The 25,229-nt window shown below is 42.7% G+C and overlaps 1 protein-coding gene across 1 annotated transcript in view; it reads left to right on the forward strand.

Moving 5' to 3' along the window:
- Positions 1–25,229, forward strand: part of COX20 (cytochrome c oxidase assembly factor COX20) — a gene marked incomplete at its 5' end in the record, with an annotated part of 328,320 nt that overhangs the window by 219,414 nt on the left and 83,677 nt on the right. The window contains one exon of the mRNA XM_069608008.1: positions 5,513–5,576. Within this exon, the coding sequence (XP_069464109.1) occupies positions 5,513–5,576 (64 nt within the window). The remainder of the gene's footprint in view (positions 1–5,512; positions 5,577–25,229) is intronic.

Raw genomic sequence — 25,229 nt, forward strand, 5'->3', positions numbered from 1 at the left:
TTTAGGAAGCCCACGGACCGGAACAATTTATTACATTGCACCAGTTTCCACCCTGCCAGGCTGAAAACAAATGTACCATATGGTCAGTTCCTTAGGATTCGCGGGAATTGTTCTGAGATGAATTACTTTTATTCCCATGCTGAACATACTTCTGGACGGAGGTGAGTTTATCCTCATAAGACTGTCCAAATGAAAAGGGCAGCGAATACAGAGTCATGTTTAAAGAACCAAAGGCTTCAATTGACAGATTGATATGCGTTACTACACATATCCCTGTTAGTAATATTAAGAAGATGGTCCATAAAAACGGCACCTTGAGGAAAACCAGGGCAAACTGGATATGAAACCACCGTTTGCCATTAAGAAGAAGTTTAATCTCAGACAGAAATTGGTACACACATATAAAAACTCCAGAGATGAGCACACATTGTTTACGATATGGGGATTACCTCCTGTCGCGGATCATCACAAATGCGGCAAATGTGTGGCATGCCGATTTACGGACACCAAATACATGTTTGAACATGGCTGCATTAAGTGGGAACTGAGAACCCACACCAACTACCAAACTAAAAATCTCAGTTACATCATTGAGTGTCAGTGTAAGCCAATCTATGTAGGGGAAGACTGGCCGACCCATAAAGCAATGGATCTCAAAACATAGATTCTGCATCAGAAGTAAATGTGACAAACCACTATAAAAGAGTGGGACTTACAAACTGAGATCTGCTTTGTCCTTCCAACATTGTGACCACACCCTTGGGGGGGGGGGGGGTGTAACATGTACACTCAGCTACAGAGGTGGATTTACCGTCTAGACACAGTACGTCATGGCCATATTTCTGTGGAGTGGAATATTCTGATTTTGTTCATAACAGCAGAAATATATCTGGCTGCATTCTGGCTCGGCAGACCTCTGACTTAGACCACACCCGTCTGTCCAAACAGGCTTTTCTAATCTAATCTTTGTCATTACTTTCTATACTTAGTTTTATTTCATCTTTATGTGGCATTGGATACCAGCACCTATATTACAGGCATGGGGCACATAGTGAGCACTGTCTCCCCTGCTTGCAACAAATATTTTCTATATTTTTATTAAAAATATTGAGACCTGCTTCTGGTCCGTTTATTTCTAGCCCTGGGGTCGGGCCTTTCGAAATCTGTTTTCAAAATACGCGTGTCATAATGTGGGGCTGCACCATTTGAATTTGCCAATATCTGATATCGCGGCCCTCTCGTGCGGTTAGTATAGAGTAATTTCACTTCATGGCAGCACACTTAGATACAGCTGAGGGCGCTTGTGCTGAGGAAATGAGGGCTGAGATCATGGCTCTCCCGTGCGGCAAACAATGCAGTTGCTGCATAATTTGTGGCATTGCGTATAGGTACAGCGGAGGTCGCACTGAAGCGACGCTTACGGTAAATCAGGGCATACGGGCTGTCAGGGTGATTTTACAAGTTAAGGAGGGGAAGGAAATGGGCACAGTATGGGGGGGTCAGCTGTCAATCTATAGCACCCAGTATAAATGAGTGAGATATGTCCGACCTCACACATACAGAGTGACATGGGCTTCTTTATCATTCACAGACCCCAGTTTGGACCCAGAATAATCAGTGGTGGTAGGGCGTCCCAGAGCCACGGAAAGCGAATACTCTATTGTCCTTGACTCTTATGTTGAAAATTTAAAAGAAAAAGTGGAAAAGAAGAATAAATGACAGATTGGTGGTAAACTGGGTACAGAGTTTACTCATCCTTGCGGCTTAGATACATTTTGTTCTTCCCCTTGGATCTTGTTCATCAGGGAGTTAAAGACGATGTGATTGGCAATGAACACACAGTTCTTCCATTTTAGGGAATGAACGGGGGAGTGAAGTAGATACAGGTATGTATTGTTGCTTGAATTAATTGATGAATAAATGTGCTATGATTTTTATATATATATATATATATATATATATATATATATATATATATATATATATATATATATATATATATATATATATATATATATATATATATGGACAGAAACTAGGTATTAAATCTAGATTGTATGCTTTGGTTGTAGACGCCTGTGAACACAAGATTATATAAGAGCGGGGCACAGTTGAGCTCAACTCTCATCCGGGCAAAGGCTGGATCCAACTGGAGCAACAAAATGGCTCATCCAACCGGCTGAAACGCGTGTCGACCATAGATGTTGAAAGGAAAAGACCCACTGTTAAATAGGTATAGGTATAGGTGTGACAAAATATTAGTTTAGGCTGATAGTTCTAAGCCCTGATTAATGTGAGCGGGCTATATACTAGATGTGATTTGTTTTTTTTTTCGTTTTTTGTACTGGGAGTCCCGGGTTCATTCATCAATTGTATTGGGAAATGTGGTTATGAATAGGTCTTTAACTATTTCACTAATTGGTTGTGCATGCTTACCGTTATATGGCATACAGGGAACGGTTCAAATGTGTATTTTTGTAAACAAAATTGTATGACTTTAAATATTGCACAGTTGCTCTGTCCGACATAACTGGCCTTGATCCTTTGTTTTATAGGGGTACTATGTAAGACCTCATACCTTTCCTTAAAAAGGGATTGTGCTTCTAGTTTCACATCTTAGCAAAACCGCAGACCCTAGCACAGTGTATTATTTTGTGTTTAGTCCATAATTCTTAAACAAGGTCCTTGATGTCGGACTCTTTGATATGTGCATATGCATGGATGAGATTAGTTTGTTCATTGTTTTTTTAGTTGGGTGTTTTGTAATGAACAATTTGTTTAACACCACAGTTCTACAGTCATCTCCCAGTGCCACCTTTTATAGAATTAATGTCATTGTTTAAGACAACATACGGTTTATATAGTAATAAAACAGACTAACTTCATGGTCGAATACCATGACAGGCTTACAATGACCTGCAGAGGAAAGGCTCTCCAAATGGCTGATGTTTCAAATGCAGGTGGATCGTCTGGCCACAAGGAAGTGACCATGTATCCACGGCAATAGCAGACTTACAGTGGCTGTCCAAATTAATTCAAAGTAGGGTGCCAGGAATATAGACGTCGGCATATAATGCCCCCTGCACATTTGTAGGACATGGCAATCCCTACAAGTATGTACTGTTAGATTAAGCAGCTATTCGCCTGCTAACAATGCCAGGATAAAAACTAGTCAACAAGATGGCAGATCTTTTATGAAGTGGTCAAAGCAAAAGAAAACCTGTGCCTGTTTCTTCAAAAACATGGAAGCTCATCAAAGGTTTTGTTTTTAAGGTGGAGCTAGCGGTAGACCAGACTTCTGCAGATATTTTTCAAGAGTGCATGGAGTAAACCTATTCTACAATTGTCTTATTCCTCTTTGCTTTTAATACTGTGGTTTTCTTCATGTTTGTTTTTAAAATGCTAGGGGGGGGGGGGGGTGTTGCTCGAGAGCCCAACAAAGATGGCCACCCTTCCATGTATCTCCTGAAAAGACAGGAAGGCTGTGCCGTGCCACAATGGCCTGTGCAGACAGAAGGGCCAGCTCAGTATATCGCAGGTTAATGTGGACTCCCGGGCAGGGGCTGTGCAACTCTGGGCCTGATTGAGATGGTGGGGGCTGAGATTCTGGGTCTGTGGAAGATTGCGGCGCTGCGTGGGTGTGCGGATGCTCTGTACCTGGTGTGCTTGGGCTCCGGGGCAGGGCTGCAACCACTTGGTGAGAGGCACTGGGAGTTTGATGATGGGACTCTAGTGTGGAGGTGGAGCCGGGGCACACAGGCACACCCTGAGTGGCTGTGAGTGATGGCGGACCGCCCCTACATGACAGGGGCTGGCCCGGTGGCAGACTGGTGAATGGAGCAGACAGTAAACAGGAAGTTTGCCGGACCTGCTTGCTTGCTTGCAAGAGAATAACCAGCATGCAGGGGCGCACGGATGGAAGAGAGGGCAGCATGAACAGATGTCGACCAGGGGGCCATTTCACCATTTCACATCTGGATGTGGATTTGGCACACTATTGTGATGATCTGAAGTGCGCAAAGCAGCACTGGACCCTGGTAAGCAGTAGAGGGAAGTTCCCATCAGCTCAAGTGAAAGTGGCAATCCTGCCGACCAGTGTGGAAGCGGTGGGCCCTGCACTGTCTGGGTGGGGCTGTCCTTGGCCCTAGTGGGAGCAGACAAGAGGAGAACACACCTGATGGGCAGGAAAGCTCTGATTTTGATGTGGAGAATGCAGCTTCGCTAAACGTGGCCCTGTCCCCAGCGAGACCTCTTGAAGAGCCAGTTGGGGGCTGATGGGCAAAGAGAACTGCTGCACTTGGACAGTGGTCTGTGCTGGTCAGTTATAGGGCACCTTTTCCTCGCAACCATGTCCACCCACCTGAAGTGGATAAAAGGTGACTGAAATGGCTTCAAGGAAGTCTAATAAGAAAGCGAAGGCTCAGGAGGCAGACTTTCTCTCACCGTTTGGTAGACGGCATAGCCAGAATAGCAGGCCAGGACCCTGTGATGGTCGCACTGGGCAAGAGAGAGAAGTAGATGTCACGGCTTGAAAACAAAATAAGTGAAAAAGTGGTCCAGTTGGAAACGAGGACTGCTACGTTAAAGCAGAGTGAGCAAAATGAACCAACAATGTGCCCAAATGTTACCCTTGGTGCAGCATGCTGGGCATGATATCGAGGCTATGCTTAAAGGAACCCTGGCAATCGAGTCCAGAACACTTAGAAAATGTGGCACACGCAGCACAGCTGCGGATCATCGGTCTCCCATCTGGAGCGAAAGGGGACAACCCCACTGGTTTTATTACTAACTGACTCCCACAGGTGCTGGACTTGGAGATGGAGGAGAACACCATATATGTGGTTAAATCATATTAAGTCCCCTGCCTCCGGTCCTCTCCCTCGATTGTGGTATCTCCTAGATCCACAGTGCACAATTTCTACCACAATAATGGGAGCCTTTGACTTAGCAATTGCACTTTTGATTTGGTGTATGACTTGTTCCAAAAGACAGTGGGTCTGTTGTAAGTTGTGACTTACATAGTCTCTTGTATGTTGGTGGTTATGGTCCAAGGTTGTTGGGGGTCCCGGAGGTAGGTGAGGGCATCGGTTAGCATTGAGTGAACTGCAGAGCATTTAACACAGACATCTGCTTCACACTATTTGATCCTTGCCCTCATTAGGAAGAGGACTTGCAGGGTGTCCCATTAGGGCAAAGCATTGGGATTTTATGTTGTTCTTGTTGTTGTTTCATGGCATGCCCCACCCATAAGAAGGGGTTCCCTCTCGTTTGTATTTGCATATTAAACTTGCAATAAAGTAAACAAAAAAATTATAATAAATACTGCTTGTGAATTCAAATATGAACAATGGCAACAAATGTGGCAATAGTATATGAATTTGGAAGTATCAATCAGTGTAAGGCAAGCAGTCCATCAAGATATCGGCTGTGATGAAAGAGTTTTCTACTGCTATCATTGTTTACTTGGAAAGCCAAAACATGAGTCTTTAACACTCCTTTTTCTGTTTTGCAGGTCGAGTCAGACGATCTTGTGATGTTGGTGTTGGAGGTTTTATTTTGACAACTTTAGGATGTTGGTAGGAATTTGTTTTGCTTTGCTTTTATAGCTGCGAAAGATAAGCCAACTGCAATATTCAATACAATGTCAGCATATGTACAGTGAATGTCTGGGGGAGGGATACATGGTGGTTGTGGGAGGGCATAATGTTCCAGGATAGTGATGGGGACTCTTAAAGATTAAGAAATTGAGTTTGAGATCCAACACAAATCCATGAACATTGGTGTTTTTGATAGCAGTGGTTAAAGTTCCAGGGCATGGGGGGGAAGGTGAAGAAGCGGCGAGAGGAAGCACAGGTTGGACAAGGGATGAAGCGATTGGGGAGGGTGCTAGAATGAAAGGTGAAGGAGAGTGGTAGGAGATATTATCAGTCGGGTGAGGGTTAGGTGAAAGCCCATGAATAGATTTAAAGATCTGCTTAGGGAATTTGTAAAGGGACCAGTTGGGCATCAAGAACTAACCAGCATGCAGGCATTTGGGAGGGGTTAGGAGTATCCAGGAGAGAATATAAAGATTGGGAGTTGAAAGTTAAATTTGTTGAGTGGGCCAAAAGAGTAGAGTGCGATGCCCAATAGGAGGTGCGAGCAGCAATCAATACGACTAAGCACCACAGTGGAGATAAGTGTTTTAGTATCGTGTGGCAAACCAGAAGAAGGACTCCAACCAGAAGGCATGTTGTCAAGTAACATTATGTTGTCAAGTAACATTTAACTTAAAAGAAAATGCCTTTCTTTTCCTATTGCTGAAGAGGAGTATCCTTCCTATCAAAACTAAACTAAGGTGCTCGTCAATAATCAAAATAAAAATGGTCCTCGGTTCAAACCTATCCAGTAAACTGGCCCTACCACTTAGAAAAAAGATAAAGGAAAACTTGATTGTTCACCCCAATCTCTCTCTGGTGTCCCAGGAATCCCTCATGGTTCGGAATTCAACAGTTTTCCGTAGAAAACAGTTCTTCCTTCTTTACCAGTTCTTGATAGTCTATCAAAGTTTCTCAAGTTCACCAAAGAAACTCCCAAGTCCCTGAAAAACCAATGTCCTTAGGTGGTGGCATATTTCCCTGATACCTCTCCACCACTTGGGCTTGTCCCTCCCCACTTGGTTCAAGTCATGGGTGCTTCTGTGCCCCCCTTGACTCTGCTCTTCACTGGGCTTATTGGGCTCCTCTGCCCGCTTATGTTCCTCTGTCCCAAAGTCTCACTTATCTCTCTCGGGTATTGGTAACCTCTCTTCACATGTGGTTCCCTTTGGAGTTTCTGTGAGCCTTCTGGAGGATTACAATGCTTATGGTTTCTTGGGCTTCCATAACCTGTCCGATTTACCTGGTTCTTTCTCTGTCGGGGCTTCTATGACCCTGGTATGTGGTTGGGGCAATCCTTCCTTCTTTCCCTTTTGTGCTCTTCTCTCTTCATCCCTCCGTCCTGGGCAAGCCTGTACCTTCTATGCTGTAGGGTGTGCTCAAGTGAGGCAGTGTCTCCTCTAGCGGTAGCGTCCTCCACAACTTGTTGGTTCTCCAATCTTGACACAAGCCAATTTATTCTTCCGCTAATTTTGATGTTCCCACGCGCCTTGGCTCTCGCGTTGACAGTTGAGGATTCACTCCTCCCTCGAGTCCTGGTTTCAGGATCGTTTCGCAGGCACCGGGCCCACCACGTCATCTGCGTGGTTGCACCTCCAGATAAGGCTGGCTTTGCGCTGCCTTTCCCTCTCCAACTCTGCACAGCGCTGTCTTGGGTCGGCAGCGCCTCTTCCTCCTGTTTCTCTCCACACCACAGCCAGCTACACTGTGCAGTGCGGCTAAGCCCCTCAATGACGTTCTCATGTCGGAGGCTCAACTCGGCGTGAGGCTTCCCTCCCTCCATTCAAGGGTTGGTGGCCCTTTTATCCTTGCTCCGGGACTTCAAAGGGGCGTATTGCTTATTGTCCGCTGTTAAGCCTGTGTAGGGTCCAGCATTGTCATGAGCCAAACACATAGGGGCAATAGCAGTATGGTTTTGAGTCTGGCATAGAAATGTACAGTCGGCTTCTCTGATTCCTATGTATCCAGATACTGTGTTGGGTATAGGGAGTTCCCGATAGGAATGGGAGTCCCTGTTCCCTTGAGGGCAGTCGCTCCCAGTGAAGTCCCGCTTTCCCAAACCACTACGGAGAGTTTTGCTGAGCGGGCTCACCTCCCTAGTCTCAAAGAGGGTGGCTCCCACCTCCCTCCCTTACCCCCCCCCCCCCCCCAAGTGGAAAAAGGGAGGAAACCTCCAGATTCGTCACAAGCATTATAGGGAAGGAGAATGGGGAACTTCCTGATGATTGACGTGTTGATTGTTATCACATTGGCCGTAGAGGTGGTGACATTTTGGAGCTTTTGTTGGCTGGTGAAGAGGACTCCAATTGTGCAAGCTTTGGGGCAGGAGGCAAAAAAAAAAATGAGGGGGAAAGATATATGGCCTAGAAGATGGATGGCTTCTGCCTTAAAGGAGTTGTGCATAAGACCGTAAAGTGCTGCACATTAATCGATGGATGCTGTTTCTTTGGGAAGAGGTCTGAGGAGAAGGCAGGAATGGAGAATAAGAGTTGAATGTCATCAGTAAAAAGGTGATGTAATAACCCAAAGGAGGAGATGTAGACAGTAGAGAGTAGTAGGCCAAGGACAGAGCCTTGGCGGACTTCCAATGGCGGAGGGGTGCGATTAAATGTTTCTATGACCCAGGAGATTGAGAAGGTATGCTGAGAGTGGTAGGAGGCAATCCAGAACCAACCGCCCCGTAGGTGGAGTCGCTCTCTTTCCGGAGTGGGTCCCTGCTTCTGTCATTCCTATGCAGGCCTACGTCTCCTTTAAATGTCTTTTCTGCAGGCTTTCTCTCTCTCCTGGCCTCTGACTGTGAAATAGAAAATGGCGAGGAGCACACCTGTATTTAGGAAATAAATGAATGTAACTTAGGGCATTGGAGGGTGGGGGAGAGAATTACAACCCTGGAACTGGGTTCAGTATAACAAGAACAAACATAAAATGACCAGAGTCTGTGGAACACTCACAACTTCTGCACACCTTTTGCTACTGGATACCAGTCAGTATTTCGTGTTTACAAGCAATTTTTGTTAAGGTCCTTCTAAGGAACAGCTATTTAGTTTTATAAACTTAACAATTTATTTTCAAAAATAATGCTTTCACACCATTCTAGAATCAAATATATATAAAAACGGCCACGGTAGTGGCCGTGTAGTTATGGTTAAGATGCATAGGAAGAGCACTTTTTGGGCAGCTTATGACTCTGCTCCCCCTGGACGAAACCTCACCAAACTTTGCAAAAAAAAGTATATGGGTCACTCTGAATTATTTTGCAAAGTTTGGAAATGTTTGGGCCAGGGGGGGAAAAGTTATAGGGGGTCCCAAAACATCTTTTTTTCCCATATACTGAACGGGGGGAAAAACTTTGCGCACGGCTACAGGTGAAACCGCTGGACGGATTTTGACAAAATCTGCTGCAGGTACAGGGGCTTGGTCCAGAAAGTGTACTCTTGTAAATTTGGTCACCATCCATGCAGTATTTTTCTTTATAATTATCAAAAAGTAGGTCTGAAAAAATTGGTGAGATCTATGTTCGCTCCGCGGTCACACTTCCCTGTTCGGTCGACGAACAAGATACCGATTGGCTAAGGGGCTGGCGTCATGACCGCGGACACGCAGCCTCTCTGCCCATTGACTGCTGCGAGACGTGTCAGATAGTTTGGATGCGCCCGACATCTTGGATCCGCGGAGAGCAGAGCAAAAACCAGCATACACATGCTTTTTTCATGAAACTATTCTGCTGTCACAGAGCATTGGGAAAGGTTCAGACAGTAAGACATGGGTTATGAATGCATTTGTTCTGGGAGTCGGTTGTCATGATGTAATTTCTATGGACACCTTGTACGCACAGTAAATGTGAGGTGTAATAACGATAGCACTTCAGTCCATGCAGTGGACAGGAAATTTGTAACTGTTGAAAGCACACGCGTATTGGTAGGCAACATTGAAATTGACAACATGCCGTGAATGCATTCTTTTTTCCAATGGCTATTATTATATTCTTTAGTACGCCGCCATGGGTGGCACATGCTACGGTGGTTGTGGCCAGGGCCTAGTGTCTTGGATGCATAGCCGTCGGCCGAAGGCCTTACTTCCAAGACTGTAGGCCCTGGCCACAACCACCGCCGCATGTGCCACCCATGCATACACCCGTAGTGTTGCGTTTTGATTGGCAAGTTGTGGGGAGTGCGTGCAGTCTTGAGTGCATGGCCAAAGGCCATGCAACCAAGAACAAAGTGGTAAGTACTAGACTTGGAAGACACTGCACACCCATCCCATGTAAGATCTACAGACATACAGCTAGGAGGGAAGCCTCTGGGCAGAGGTACTGAAGGATAACACACCTATAGAATAACCCCCACTACCACACATCGCTGAGGTGGTTGTGGGGAGACCCTGCACTCTTGGGTGCATGGCTAAAGCCCATGCACGCAAGACTGAAGTCATAAACGGTGGAGTTACAAGTCAATATGGGTGTGGTGGAATGCGCTAGTTGTGTTGATGCCCTAGTGTCTTAACTTCATGGCTTCAGACGATGGTCCGAAAATTAAATTTATAAGCAGCTGATTTACAAGGACCATGGTTTTCATATACAGGGATGGTTGTGGATAGGAACTATACTCCTTGTACCTTGGTTGTAAGGTGTTGGTGGTAGGTTACTCACTGAAGATGGAAGGGCAGCCTACAGGCACTATAGTACCATAGATTAGACGTGTATATTCCCATGTGTACAAAATGCCTGCCAATATACTTACTCCTTACTTTGTTCAGAATCCACATACATTTTTTTAATTGGCTATCTTACTTGGCAGAAGTATCACTTTTTCCATTTCTGTGATGAAAGAAAAAGGTGCGTTAGTGTTTGCATTTTTTTAAAATTTACTACATTGCATAATAGACAGTTAACCTTTTTTTTTTACCTTCATATTTAGTTTACAAACCAGTGTACTGTGCGTTATGCTCAGTTTCTGTGTTTGCTTTTATAATCCTTGGGTCTGGGGCAAAAAATCCTTGTCGGATTAAAAAAACCTTCATTTCCTATGGTACTACTTCCTTTTTTCCTTTCAGTGTTTTCTTCTTCTTTCTGATCAATGTTATGTTTGTTGCCTTCCTGCCCATTTTTAACAACAGTTAGATACCTTTAGGCATATTCTAACTGTGCATTTGTTCCTACAGATTTGTGATACTCATTCATTTGTGGTGTTGTTATATCCTGTTTCCTTCATCTTTCCAATTAATCTTTTATTTGTTGCCTTCTTGCCGATTTTTAACAGTTAGATACCTATAGGCGTATTCTACCTGTGCATTTGTTTCCAACGATCTGTGATAATCATTTATTTGTGTCATTCCATCCTGTTGGGTAGTTATATACCTGTGGGCATATTCTGTTTCTAGTCTTTCACATAATTTGTTGACAATCTTGAAGTACACATTAGTTCGTACATTTTGGCTTCAAGAACATTAAATACGCATTTGTTACGTTAGCTGTAAACCTCTGCTTTAGAGCAATGGTGCTATCATTACGTTCAAACCATCCAGAATTCTTTTTAATGTATGCAGTGTAGTGACCTGCATTGGTTGTAGCTCCTGCATGATAGATTATTCCTACTGCTGTAAAGGTTTTCTTTACAAGTGACACTTGACCGTGTGTGATTCCAGTCAGTTTGCAGTTGTCTTTGGTGTCATCTGCATTATAACGTAGAAGCATAAGTATTATGTAGGCACTATGTGATTGTATCAGTAAGGTGGAGCGATTGTCTGAATTGCAAATACTACATAATCTGTCATGGGTTGCATTTTGTACAAGTTGCTGAAATGGAATGCTCTCACTATTTGGTATGGAAACATACACAAATCGCTCATTTGGAAAATTTCATTTACAGGTATGCTTTTGTTTTCCAATACTAATAGTATGTACATTAGAAATTCTTGTGGATCTTCTTGTGAGTTCATAGAGAATCTCACCATTCCAGCACATTCGTCCAATTGTTGCCTTACTCCATGAACACTATGTGTTGTCAGGATTGTTTGTTGCATTTCTATGCAGCACTAACATTTCCAAACACAATTGGTCTGTACTGTGCAGGTAAATATTGTTAACAATTGGTGAAAATTGAAATAGAATATTCATTGCTACATTTGCATAGCAATTTACCCCACTTTCATTTGCAAATTTGAATGGTCCAGCATGTTCTGTATCTGAGTGCATTTTTCGGTTTTTCTGTTGCTTCTTTGCCGACGTCCCTGGTTTACATTCCCTAATAGGTTCTTCTTTGTTTGCGTCAATTGATGAAACTTTAGATTCTTTTCTTTTCTTTGTGGAATTTGCTGTTGCATTCTGTTGCATTTCTGTTTCATTTACTTTCTTTTACCACGTTTCACTTTATCTGGAACAGGGTATTGTTTCAGATGTGGGGTGTACAATGAACGCAATCTATTGTATTCTAGAATGCAAGGAATATCAGCTTTGACTTTACTTGAATCCAAGTTTATTAGCAATAGACTGTCAAGTGTACGTAAGCGTGATAATGCTACGTAGCTCATGTCTTCCTTAAACACTGTGTTTCCTATATCTATCAATGCTTTCTCCCGGGTAAGACCTTGGGATTTATGAATGGTAACTGCATATGCAAGAGTTAGAGAAAATTGCTCTCTACGTACAAAATGTCTTTGAAGAGAAGGAATTGAGCAATTAAGCGCCCTATCCTTTTCACTTCTGAAACTTTATCAAAGCGAATATTTACAAACTGAATGTTGCTATCACGTGGGTATGATTGAAACCCAACAACTGTGCCCAGTGCTCCATCAACTAGCCCTTGCTCTACGTCAAGGTTATGTTTAAGCATTACTCTACAATTTAAGGATAATTGCAATATTTATTCCAATCCAGCTGTGTTGGAGATTAGATTTTTCTAAACTATTTAGTCTTGGTGTGGCTTGCTCACACATGGGTACTGTCATACCATGTACGTCTAATTTGTCTGTGGCACTAGTTTCTATTATTGCTTGCATTTCTTTCTTTAACATTGTTTCATTGAATTTGAAACAGCTTGCAAGAGTTGACATTTTTGTGCGCTATTTGTTCCATAACATCAGTTACACATGCATTATCGCCATAAAGTGCATGTATATGCCGGTTTTTCAATACAACTTGTGCTTCTTGCGATAATACACCAACTCTAATACTTTTTAAGATGTTGGCATAAGTGGGATCTGCAGATTGCCGCATGTTCTCAGTTAATTCTCTGTATTGGAAATGTTGCCAAAGGTTAACATTACCTATGCTACCAACAGTTTTCTGGCAGAGTTTGTGGCCTAAGGCTTTAAAAATCGGTTCACCTTTCACTGGTGTCAATTGTAGAAGATCTCCGAAAACGATAATGTGTTTCCCTGCAAAGAGTTCTTCGTTATTATTTTTAAGTACTTCTTGCAATCTGAGATGAATCAAAGCCAACATTAGGTTGGAGACCATGCTCACTTCATCTATTAGTAGCATTTTCATTTGTTTCGATACTCTACGTAATTCCATTGCAGCTTCTGCAGAAAGTTTGTTGTAGTCTTAATTTATTTTGATGCTCTACTGGAAGCAGTAATCGGTGTAAAGTCACACCGCCTATGTTGTAGACAGCCAAACCTGTGGGGGCCGTTACAATAGCTGACAGTTTGTTGTTTGTCAATTGTTGAAGGAACTTGCTGATTTTGATTAAGAATGTTTTCCCTGATCCAGCTTCACCACTGACGTACAGCAGTAGAGGTTTCTAATTTTGGCAGGTGCATTCTTTATTTTCGTGTTGTGCACCATGTACAAGTTTGTTTTGTTAAGTTTTCAAAAATGGTGCGCTGATCGTTAAGTTTTGCTTGTTGTACAGTTAAGTCTTCTGTTTCTTCTTGATACTGATACATGGTGTGTTCTACTTCTGCCTTAGCTACTTCAGCCTCATTTGCTATTAGTGGTTGTCCTAATGGTTCTTGACTTCCTGTTACAGAAGGTCGACTACTGTCGGAAGAGTCTTTATCTAGTTGGGCCTGAAGTTCTTCCTGTTGCTGCTCCTTGTGTAACATTGTTTTGTACTGCGAAAAGTTCACATCGGTGATAGTGATTTCATTTGCTTTGAAAGCATCTTCTTAGCACTCCTAATTATCTAATATGTCTTCCTCTTTTCTCCATGGTTTGAAAAGTTGTAACAAGACATGTAATGTAGTTCTTTCTGTTGAGTTTTTAATGACAATTTCACATGATCAATTAAGCTTCATTTGTTAAGTTTCACTAAGCTCCCTTCACAATCGGTCACTCTATATCTATGTTTGCTTTCATTGGGTTTTACTATTTTTTTCATATGCAAAATTTTGAGCTATGTGGTATAGACGCATGCTTTCCAGAGTGGTACTCCTGTTCGGATAGTATGTGTCCAGTAAATTGTTTTTTAGAATGTCTTGGCTGTTGGGATCATTTCTGGCAATTGTTTTGATGTCCTCATATGATTTTAGCACTCTTTTTCTAGATTTTGCAGGACCAAGACTGAGCCGTACTATGTTGTCTGATTTTCCATACAAAGCAATGCCGTTTAAACAATCTGCTGCTTCATAGGCCCCACATTCTCTGAGAGAGCATTTTTATGCCTAGGCTGTACAATTTCTGTGATAATGTTTTGTCTGATGCTAGGTCATCCCAGAGGTCTTGAAGCTCTGTTTTTTCTGCTTTTGTTAAGTAGGCTGTAACATATCGTGCAACAGCAGTTGAATTGTCTGCAATGTACTGCGCATCTATGTTTGCATTCCATAATAGGGCAATGATTGCATTGTAATCATTGATACATTTTGATTCTTCCCTTCTTTTTATGTAATATGTGTTTTTAGGTGATTTACCTTTAACACTATGTCGAACTAAAGACATGAGGTTGTTTACTTCACCTGTTTCTGTAACTGGTCTAGGGAAACCAAAGCGGCATTTGGTGTAGTATTTTTCTTTGTTTTTGTATTTGCTGTGACAATATTTAACACATTTGTGTCTTTGACATTGTAAAATCTGCCCATGCAGCTCACTATGTGTCTGTTGTGAAGGATTTCACATATGATATATTTTTGGATAAACTGCAAAACAGCGCTATCACTGTCGTGCCCAAATTTCGGTGCACCTTTGATCCATAACAGCATGTGAATATGTGGTGCTCCTCTTGCTTGATCTTCTTTTCTCCAAAAGAAGTGTTGCACTTCTCCAAGGGGAGGAACAGTTTTATTGCAAATAAAGTGTAGCGTTGAAATGAAACGATGATGGAAATATCTTGAGACATTAACTGGATCTAGAGAGCAAAGTTCTCCAGGTGTTAATATATCTACGTTGTTTTTGTTGCTGTTTGCTATGCGTAGGAACTCATGTAAATCTTCCCATGCATATTCTGCACAACTTAGCGTAACAAACCAAGTTGGTGGTCCAAGGTTTCTGATCATGCAACGTACGTCTCTGTGCCGTCTGAACCAGTATTCCTTTGTACCACGCATGTTTGCAAACAAATTTGTTATTCTTGATTGTAAAAACTCATCTTTTTCTTGTACTTTTTGTATTAACTGCGCAGCTGACATATTTTTAAAGTGCGTTCCAGATTTAAGAATGTGTGCAACTCCATAACATAGTATTGCTAATTCACTTTCATAGAGTAGGTGGAATATGTATTCCCAGATTTAGACAAAATGTGGATCTTGCGAATACATTCGTAATGAGCGGTATTCTGATGCCCCATCTGAGTGGGTCTATCATCGTATCTTCCACCTTTGCCAGTAGAAAATAGCAGTGGAAAAGCACATGCTTCTATACTTTTTTCCCAAATACTCATTGGTGACCCTTTGGTTTGTCGCATTTGGTAAGTTTCTAGTGCATCATCTATGCTTTCATTGGAATGCAATGGATGAATTGTGTAATGGTCCAAAAAAGTGGATACTGTAGCTGGATCCACAAGTTCGAATTGTCCAGTTTCTGATGGCTCCTGAATTATTTCAGTTGTTTCCCTTAAACTTTCATCAATATTTATTTCCTTGTAGTACTCATTATTGTCTTTTAGATATTGCAATGCTTGTCTAACTTTGTGTAAGTCCACTAATTGTTGCCACATTTTTCTGTCCTTTGTTGGTACTCCATTTACCAAGACTATTAAAGAATGCTCTATTGAATGTTCCACTCCTAGAGTGTGTACATTTTCCGTTAGATCTAATGGCAAGTAAACTACTTTGCCACAAATGCCTTTCACCAATTCAGAGGAAGGTAATGTTGCTGTTTTTGGATGAAGGTGTATAATTGCTTGAAATGGGTGAACTGTTTGAATTATTATGCTCTCATACAAATTGAGCTGTTGCAGGATTTTTGGTAATGGAAACAATTCCAAATTATTTGTAATAGCACGTGAAGGAGTGTGGTTGTCTAATTTTGCAGTACAGTAACTACAACATGTTAGGCGTTCAGTTATTTCATATTTGTTTTCAGCTAAAAGGTACAAAGCTAATTCAAACCATTTAGAATCTTCATTGTTTTCTATTTTGTATGCTATGTCCACATTTTTTGTGTTCCTTTTGTAAAATGTTTTGCGGCAATAAACACACACATGGTTTGGTACTTCAGCCGATGACCTTTTGAATGTTACTATTTCTTTTCTTTATGTGTGTAATATAAGGTTGTAATGTGCAGAATTGTTGCTACTATGTTCTAAAACTGTTGCATTTTATACATGGCTTTCACTTCCAAAATACATTTTCTCAATACGGTCCATTTCTTCTTGTATGTATTTGGGTGTACCATGCAGAAGAGTGGTATTTAAATTGCCTAATTCTGAAGCTGGACTTTTTGCATAGTATATTTTATACACTACATTTATTACATTGGAATGATGGACTGATATTCTTCTGATATCATGGAAGGTACTTTTGCAAATAGGCCCAGAAATGCAGGCTAATGAATGTCCTTTTAGTCCTGTGTCATTCCGCACTGCACAAATATCCATATTTTGCAGCACTTTCATTTTATTTTTGTCTTTACCTTTTACATATTGATTGAGGAACTGACGTAAAGATTTGAAAGCTTTCTTTGGAATGGCACACATTGATGTGCACGCCCATTTTTATACTGGACTGTGTGGTTCTGCTGAATCGAGAGGTAATTCTGAGTTTTCAGGGGATAGTTTTGTAAGCAGTGTTTCTTGTTCCCTGATGGTAGTATTGATTTTTCTCATACCCTTGTCCACTGCTATGGATGGCAATTGGGTCTGTTTCATTTTGTTTGTATGTTTCTTCATTAAAATATGGCTCTGTGGTTGTTGTGACTCCATTCACCACCACAAACATGCAAGAAATTATTTTTGTTCACATTCCGTTTATTGCTGAGTTTCTTTTGTAGTTTGATACTTAGTTTTGTTAGTGATTTCATCCTATTTAATACTAATATGAACAACTTCCTTTTGAGAAGGATTGGACTGTCCACGAGTGCTTGTAGAAGTAACTTTCTACGGTACGTTTTATGGGGTGAGGATGATTTTGTTCCTCTTCTTAGTAGATTCTGAAGGACTCTGTGATGAAACATTTTTGCTAAAATACTTTTACTACGGGTTCTTCTTACACTATCAGGATTATTAGGAACATTGTTAGCTGTACTGGCAGCTGTTTTTCGACAACATTTCTGTGTTTTGTTACACTTTTTGATGGAGGAGGTTCAGTTTCGGTAGTTGAGACTTCCTTTATTTTGTTACCCAACTGCATTAGCTGGTTTGTACCAAGATTCTCTACAAACTCTACAACAGGTGGATGCTTACATTGGGCACCTTTTTATTTTTATTTGCTCTAATTCTGCGTTCCTTTCTACGGAGTTGCTTTTTGGTGGGCATTCTTTGCTGTCTGTTGAGAAAAAATATATACTTTGGTCTGTTGTCCAATCTATATGTGCAGTGTGCATAAGTCTGATTGGGAAGCTCTTTGTCATGGTGTGTCAACGTACAGTGCACTCTAACAATGATTTGTTAAGGCTACTTTACTGTTTGTATACTACTACAATGTGCTTCAGATGAGAGTTCAAAGTGGCCTACTTGTGACGAGAACCATTAATAACCAAAATGCCAAAAACTTGCTACAGCAACTTTTTTTCACAGTCTAACCTTCTAAGGATTACCTATGTTATTTGAGTACCAAACACACAAGGATTTGTCAGCCATTCTGCCTGTTATTCATTCTTCAATAAATGGATATTTGTAGGTAGAATGGTTTACAAATCAATGCTTGCCTTGGTGCCCAAAATAAACAACCCCCCGCAGCCTCTTTAAGGAATAGTTACAATATAAAGATTGTACTGTACTTACTTTTTTGTGCAAGATGACCAGGTTTCTTCGGATGTGTCATCTGCAGTGTAGATGCTGTTGATTCTCAGGAGAGTAGTCTTCACTGTGAATTAAAAAAACAAAATCAATTACTGTGTATGTTTGCAGCAGTGATGATACTGCAGACATTATTTGTGCTTCTTTCGTCAGAGCATTGAACTTTCATATTTCAACCCCGTGCACATTTCACTTCACTCTGTGCAGTTTTTGTATAGTACTTGCAATATGGTACTTGAAAGTCCTTCAAAATAACTAAAACATTTAAGGGAATGGAAATGCCTTGTTGTTTACAAAGTGTACGATGCACAGGAGAGAGGTTTGTAAGCAATGGGGCATAGTACTTGATGGGGAAACATTTTCTACTTGTTAATGAAAAGCACGATGTCGGAAAATCGGGAGACCCTCAGAAGGAAATGTTACCACTACAATCGGGAGCGCTTACTATTCTCATACGATCACATTGCAAGTAGCATTACTGTAGGCCGTACAGAGTATACAACTCTGACATTTTCACATACAAAATTGAGGTCTGCCCTAAATAGGCATGCTTGCAACGTATGTACAGGTTATGCGGAAGACAGTAAGCAGTTGTGCGATTTGTGAATGACAAATCGGCAATCTTGCACTTTAAAGGGGGAGCGATGTTATGTATTCCCTACGGACATTTAGCAGCATTATTTTGTCTAAATTAAATCATAAGACTTCCACACGTTCTCTGATTAAAATATACATACCTGTGGACATGCATGGAGCTGTACGTAGAAATTCGCAATCCTTGCACAGTAGCTTGTGAAGTAGGTGCTTTGCAATGGTATGCGACTTCCATTTAGAATCATCAACAGTAATTTTGAAGTGTGCAATGTTGATGACAGAGTTAAAATTAGCGATGTTCTATGTGGTTGGTGGATGATTGTGCGACCGCTTAGTTGTGTCCAATGAGGGACTCGCTTTGGTACCGCTGTAAAAAGGGTGGAAGGACTGGGTAAGGGTTACGTGCCGCACGTAGGCAACGCTTGTCCGCTGGTAGGGCGTGTCGCATACGGGTTTCAACAGAAAATCCTGCATGGAAAGGTGACTGTAGGCATCAGCCAATCAGATGTTCACATTACTCCTTTGTGTCGAAAGACGGTGCGCACACTGAAGATGGCGGAGGTGGAGAGGGTCAGGGTTTTGATGCTTGGAGACATTTTTGTGCAAGGCTTACAACACTATGCCGAGAGTAGGCACACCATTTCGATGTGAGAGGAGTGGAGGTGGTGTGGAGCGCTGACACTGATGCCAATGCTGCGGCAATTCTGCAAGTTTGTAGAGACATGCGTAGAATGACCACTCCACATGTGGTAATTTTGCACTACGGTGCTTGCCATTTCGGATACGTGACTTCACGTACTTTGTTGGCAGATTTGGCACAGTTGGTTGAAGCACTCATGACCATCTTCCCAACAACGAAAGTCATTTTTTCTGCTTTACTCCCGAGAGTACAATGGAACAACACTTCTGTTTTCTGTCCAGATCAAAGCATCGGGAGGTGTATCATCAATCGCGGCATGCGTGCATTCATGCTACGAGTTGGTATGTTTTTTTTTGTAGCCACGATAACATTGCTCCAAGCAATGCGCATTACTTTGAAGGAGATGGTGTTGCGCTATCTTCTTTGGGAAATGTGATGTTCTTTTGGAACGTAAGGCTTGCTTTAGAGAAGGTTCTGTAATGTTTGCAATAGTAAAGCAAGGACAAAAAATACAAAAAAATACATACAATACCAGATGTCTGTACGGTATCTGGCCAAAAAAAAAAACTTCTCTTTTCAGAGCCCACCTTAAAGGGGGGAAAAAGGGGAATAGCACTTTAATGTACCGTCGTCACGCTCTCATCCTGTACATGTCCGCGAACATGTCGGTAGTTAGCAGCCAGCACATATCACCACCGGGGATTCAAGGGTGGAGCCGCAAGTAAATGAGAATGAGCGGAGCTAGGGATTGGTCCATAAAGTTCAGTAGGTGTGTTCTGACGGATGTACTTTAGTAAGACTGTCTTCTCCCTCACAGGAGACCACACAGCCATGGCTTTCCATGCTCGAAAACAGATTATCTGGATTTTGGGAGACTCATGGATACATTGGTTCAAAGTGCATGCAGAAAGCTGCAGTTTATCTACAAATCTCAGATTTCCTCATGCGGAAGTGCACTGGCATGAGATGGCTGGACTTGGTACCTCTCTGTGTTACTTTACTGACAGAGCGTCCTCCAGATATACTGATCATTCATTCTGGAGGAAACCGTTTAGGCCATGTATCTGGAATTTCTTTGCAATTTGCAATGAAGGAAGGACTCGCGAAACTCATGGACTTGTTTCCAAATTGTCACATACTTTTTCCCGTATTGCCCAAAGACAAATGTGGCTGCGTTCTTCTGCGTTTGGTCCACAAATGGAGAAAGCCAGACGCAATGTGAATAGGGCTGTGTGTGCATTTTTTAAGAGATGTTGGCATGTCCTCTTTCCACAATGAAAACATTTTGTTTTGCAGCACTTTCATTTTCCGCAGAGATGGAGTCCACCTCACATATGCTGGCAATCAGATTTTTCTTGGCAATGTACAAAATGCATTGCAACCTCTTTTGCAATCACACAAACCTATCTGACAATCCGTTTTCCCCAATCCACTGTTTTTGACCCACACAACACACCACCGAAAGGCTCTTTTCAGAGCCGCCGCTTACTCCCAACGTACACTTTATTGCGTTTGCTCCGCTTGCACCCTCCCTTTTTTTCCTCTACAACTGTCCGCAAACTTTTTCAGAACCCCGCAGGGGTCTATGACCGTCACTTCATAGTTATTTTGTTATACTGAGAAAGGCGGCTCTGAAAAGAGCCTTTTCTGTAATTTTTGTTTTACATTCATTGCTTAACAGCACATGACACACTAGGAGAAGAGGAGAAAGGAGGTTAAGAAAGGGACACCAGCCACAGGGATAAAAAAGGGCAACTGAACAGAGAAAGATTTAGGGTGAGCTTTATTTAGGTAAGGGGCAGATCTGCTAGGTGACTGCAGCCTCAAAAGCACTTTGAAAACTCTTCACCCCCCCCCTGCAGAGTACTGCGTCAAAATACGTGCACACTACTGTCACCTTGGAAAGGTAAGGGTCAACAGCATTGCGAATGGCTTGTGAGGCAACTGAAGGGAGGCGCTCTCCCACAGGAGTGTCTCTTGTGGTGGGAGGATCGGATACTGAGGATGCTTTGGAGGAACTCAAACGACTACGCTCGTCAAATGGCACCACCTTGCGAATGACCGCAGTGTGGAACACAGTGAGGTGTCGCTTCATGGTTGCCGTACCAAAACTGTACGCTCCAAATCTCCCGCGACTCAACACCACCTCGCACTGGTTACACTTCACCAGGTTTGCACGTGCTTTTGGTACTTTCCCATAAACGGAAAACAACCGCCACACTCACGACTCCTGCCGAGTGCGGAGTTCCTCCACTTCATTCTCTTCCTCTTCTTCCTCGATCTGTACATCCTCACCCATACATCTCTCTGCAGGTCCTTGGCGTGGTGGTGGTGGTGGCGGGTTTGGGGGTGGTGCCAGAGGCTAATGACCCATCAGAGCCATGAAAGCCATACTGAATAGTTTCCTTTTGGTCACTACAGCAGTAAAGGCAGCACACCTCAATCTGCTATAGCTAGAAGGACAATGAGGATGCGCTCGGGGGTGTGGCCTTTTGTAGGGGATCCAGGGGTGTGCCTTGTGACAGTCTTCATCCCTACAAAGCGGTACACAAATTTTTACACAGCAAGTCCTGAGGTGCCCTATTGTCTGGGATGTGTGAAATTACGTTTTACACTCTACAATACTTTGCCTTGTGTCTACAAGTTCATTTGTATTGTTGTGGAAGCACACCAACCGCGCAAATTAGTCCCCACGCTCAGCGTAGATGCGGTCACATGATGACGTCCTCAACACATCCGCTCCAGTAATGAAAGTCCCCTGGACAGCAAAAGCAAAGAATTAAACGTGCGCATGCGCACAAGTGTACTACGGACAGTGTTCGGGTTCTCAAACTACTTCAACGTGCGACACAAGTGAGACGGACAGTTAGGAACAGGCGCGATGTTCGCAATACTTGCGTTTCTACTGCGCATGTGCACGCATGCTATGTTCACTGTACGGACAGTTCCAGTGTCCTTAGGACAGCTCCATTTTGTTTGCCTACGAACTTGTTGGCCACCGTGCCTGTTCTACGGATGGCACCATTTTGGCTGCGCCCCATACAGACCGCTATACTGTCTTCACACACTCCCATTTTCCTCATTTACACCCATTCCGGACATCTGGTGTGTTCTACGAACATGTATTATCTCGTTTCCAAGCGGTACAGCGAGGTAGTATATCCTTTGGACACCCCTTTTATGTTTATGTACGCACAATTTCAGCAGATGGTGCAGTTACACATCACATCCGTCTTACTTGACATTAGACAGCACCCACGTCCCATTCCTTGCGGATAGGTCGAACAGGCGCGCTGTTCGCAAACATTTTACGTCTTTTTAAAAAAGAATTCTACACACAAACTCTTTCTCTACAACTACTGTACAAAAACATTACACACACACACACACACACACACACACACACACACACACACACACACACACACACACACACACACACACACACACACACACACACACGCGCGATTCAACACGGGCTGGTTATGAGGAGAAGATTTGTGAGGGGAAGAAGGGATGGATATTTCGTCAAAACGTCTATTTTCCTGTTCAAGGTTTGGTGATGGTTCACTAGGGAACAGAGAAGCAGGTTAGGTGCAGGTGGGGCAATGATAACAAACTTTTCCTCTCACACTGTCCTCCACAAACTCCCGTAAACTTTGAAAATTGTCGTTCAATATGTCAATTTTCTGCTCTAACCTTTTTATCCTGTCTTCTTCTGTCTCCTTTGTTGCCCTTTCTTCTTTTCTTTCCTGGTCTGTTAAAACAAAAAAAAATACATGAGTTGAATGCCTCTAAAATACTGGTCACTATTTTGCATATGCAAAGCACTGTGTACCATTATTGTCGCTGTCTTCAGACATTTCCTCATGTGGGAAATACTCCTCCAGCCACTCCAAAGTACTAGCCATTTCGGAGTCAAAACAACAGAGAGAAATTATTTCTGCACCACATTAAAAAAAAACCTCACCTGTATGAAAAAAATGACCTGCACTCACTCTTTTGCTGTAATATCCCTTCGCCCTACTGCGCACGCCCACTGTCGTTCCAGGCTTCCGAGTTTCTGTGAAGTGATTACGCTGGAGGCATCCTTTCTTTTTAATGGTACCATCCACTTCATTCTACATGGTTATTAAATGTGTCATTTTCTTTTCCCAGCTTCAGGTTTCCATGTTTACTTATTACTACTTATAATATCTTTGTCCTTATTCTACGTTGCACACTTTTTGTGTAAGACAATAGTACATTTTCAGTTACCCCCCCGCCTCTTTGGGTAATGTTGATCCTGTCCAACCCCGTCCGCAAACAGGCGCTCAGTCCATCCCTTTCCAATATCAATAGGGAGGGGGTTCTGTATGTTCTATGTTAAATGTATGTCAAGTACGTAGATTATACTACATATCTCTCAAAATCACATGATTACAGTGTATATTCTGCTCAACGACTTCACTGCCACAATTTCATGCTTAAGTTCCACCTTCCAAAAACCTATACAATTCCCTACAAAAACACCTTTGTTAAGGGGATGTTATGGTTAAGTTGCCCTCCCAAAAACCAGTGAAATTCACTACAAAAAAATCTTTGTTGGGACATTATGGTTAAGTTGCCCTAACAAAAACCTGTACACTTGACTAAAAAAAAAAACTTGCCTGCTCCCCTTTATGCTTCAAATTAAAACCGAAAAACACCTGAAATTCGACAGTTATGGTAAAGTAAGCCCCCAACCGTGCCACCACCCCTGTGCGCTGCTAACACTAACACCCAGACCATGAAAGATGTCCTCTCAAATGTCAATGCTGACAACAATGACAGCATCACTTGTTTAGCCCCTTTCTTTTCCTTCCCTGCCATACATATATATGTGCATTCAGTAAAAAGATTTCACTAAAGGAATGTTATACTTCACAGTGCAACCAAACACCACTGCACATTCCCCCATTATAGTAAGATAAGCAACCATAACTCGCACCATCTACGTGCATTGCTAAGACTAACACCCAGGACATCAAAGATGACATCACAAATATCACACGGGAGCTCAAGAGGGCTAGACACCCGAAGACGCCTTCACCTGCAAAGGACAATATGGCACCAGATAGCCAGAGGATCCGACGTCTTGCATCACATAATAGAGGCAAAGGGTAAGTGGGGGGGCGATGAGCAGGACAAGCCTCAGTACCCCAAGGTATTACTAAATACAATGCACATTGGGGCGAGAACCTAGGGTAAAGCAAGCTGTATTGACGGGGCCTTACTCAATAAGATAGTGTGTCCGAGGACTGAAGGAGGTTGGGGCCACTTGGGAAAGTGAGCACCCGTGCCCCGAAGCGCAACAGGAACCTAAGCACTGGTGTCCATGGGAGGTGGAGCGCCCCCAGGAACAAGTGAAAACAGGGGACACCAAGAGCTGCGGAGCACTATGGCAACCAAGGGCCATAAGATTAAGAACAAACAGACCACATTAGAAAAGGCCAAGCTCATCGACCAGAAGACTGGCGACGGGGAAGGCACAGGCAGCGCCCCCAGCGAGCATGGCGGACCCAGGAAATGAACAGATCCTGGAGGCCATTGCAGCACTTCAAGCAATGCTAGAGGTCAAGATCGACGCTGTGGGCATCGATGTAGAACTGTTATGACAGTATATCCAAGCTATAGCGGAACACACCGGGACATTGGAAGAGCAAGTCAAAGAGAACACAAGTCAGGATGCAAACGAGAAAAGACATTGACATCCTTTTGCAGAAAGTCAAATTACTGGAAGATAGAGCAGAGGATGTGGATGGACGGGCACACAGAAATAAAATGAGGATAGTGGGGCTGCCAAAAGGGGCGGAAGGTTCCGATCCCACCACTAACATTGAAAACCTGTTGCTACAAGAAATTGGCGCGGGAGAACTCATGCAAGGGTTTATGATAGAAAGAGCACATTGTTCCCTCATCAGAAGGCCAACGCCAGGCACTCCACCCAGGCCTGTAATAGCCAAGGTGCTAAATTACAAGGACAGGGAGAAGATCCTGGCCTTTTCA

The sequence above is a fragment of the Ambystoma mexicanum genome, chromosome 4q (genome assembly GCF_040938575.1).
Source record: "Ambystoma mexicanum isolate Mex_15411 chromosome 4q, UKY_AmexF1_1, whole genome shotgun sequence".
Classification (NCBI taxonomy): Eukaryota; Metazoa; Chordata; class Amphibia; order Caudata; family Ambystomatidae; genus Ambystoma; species Ambystoma mexicanum.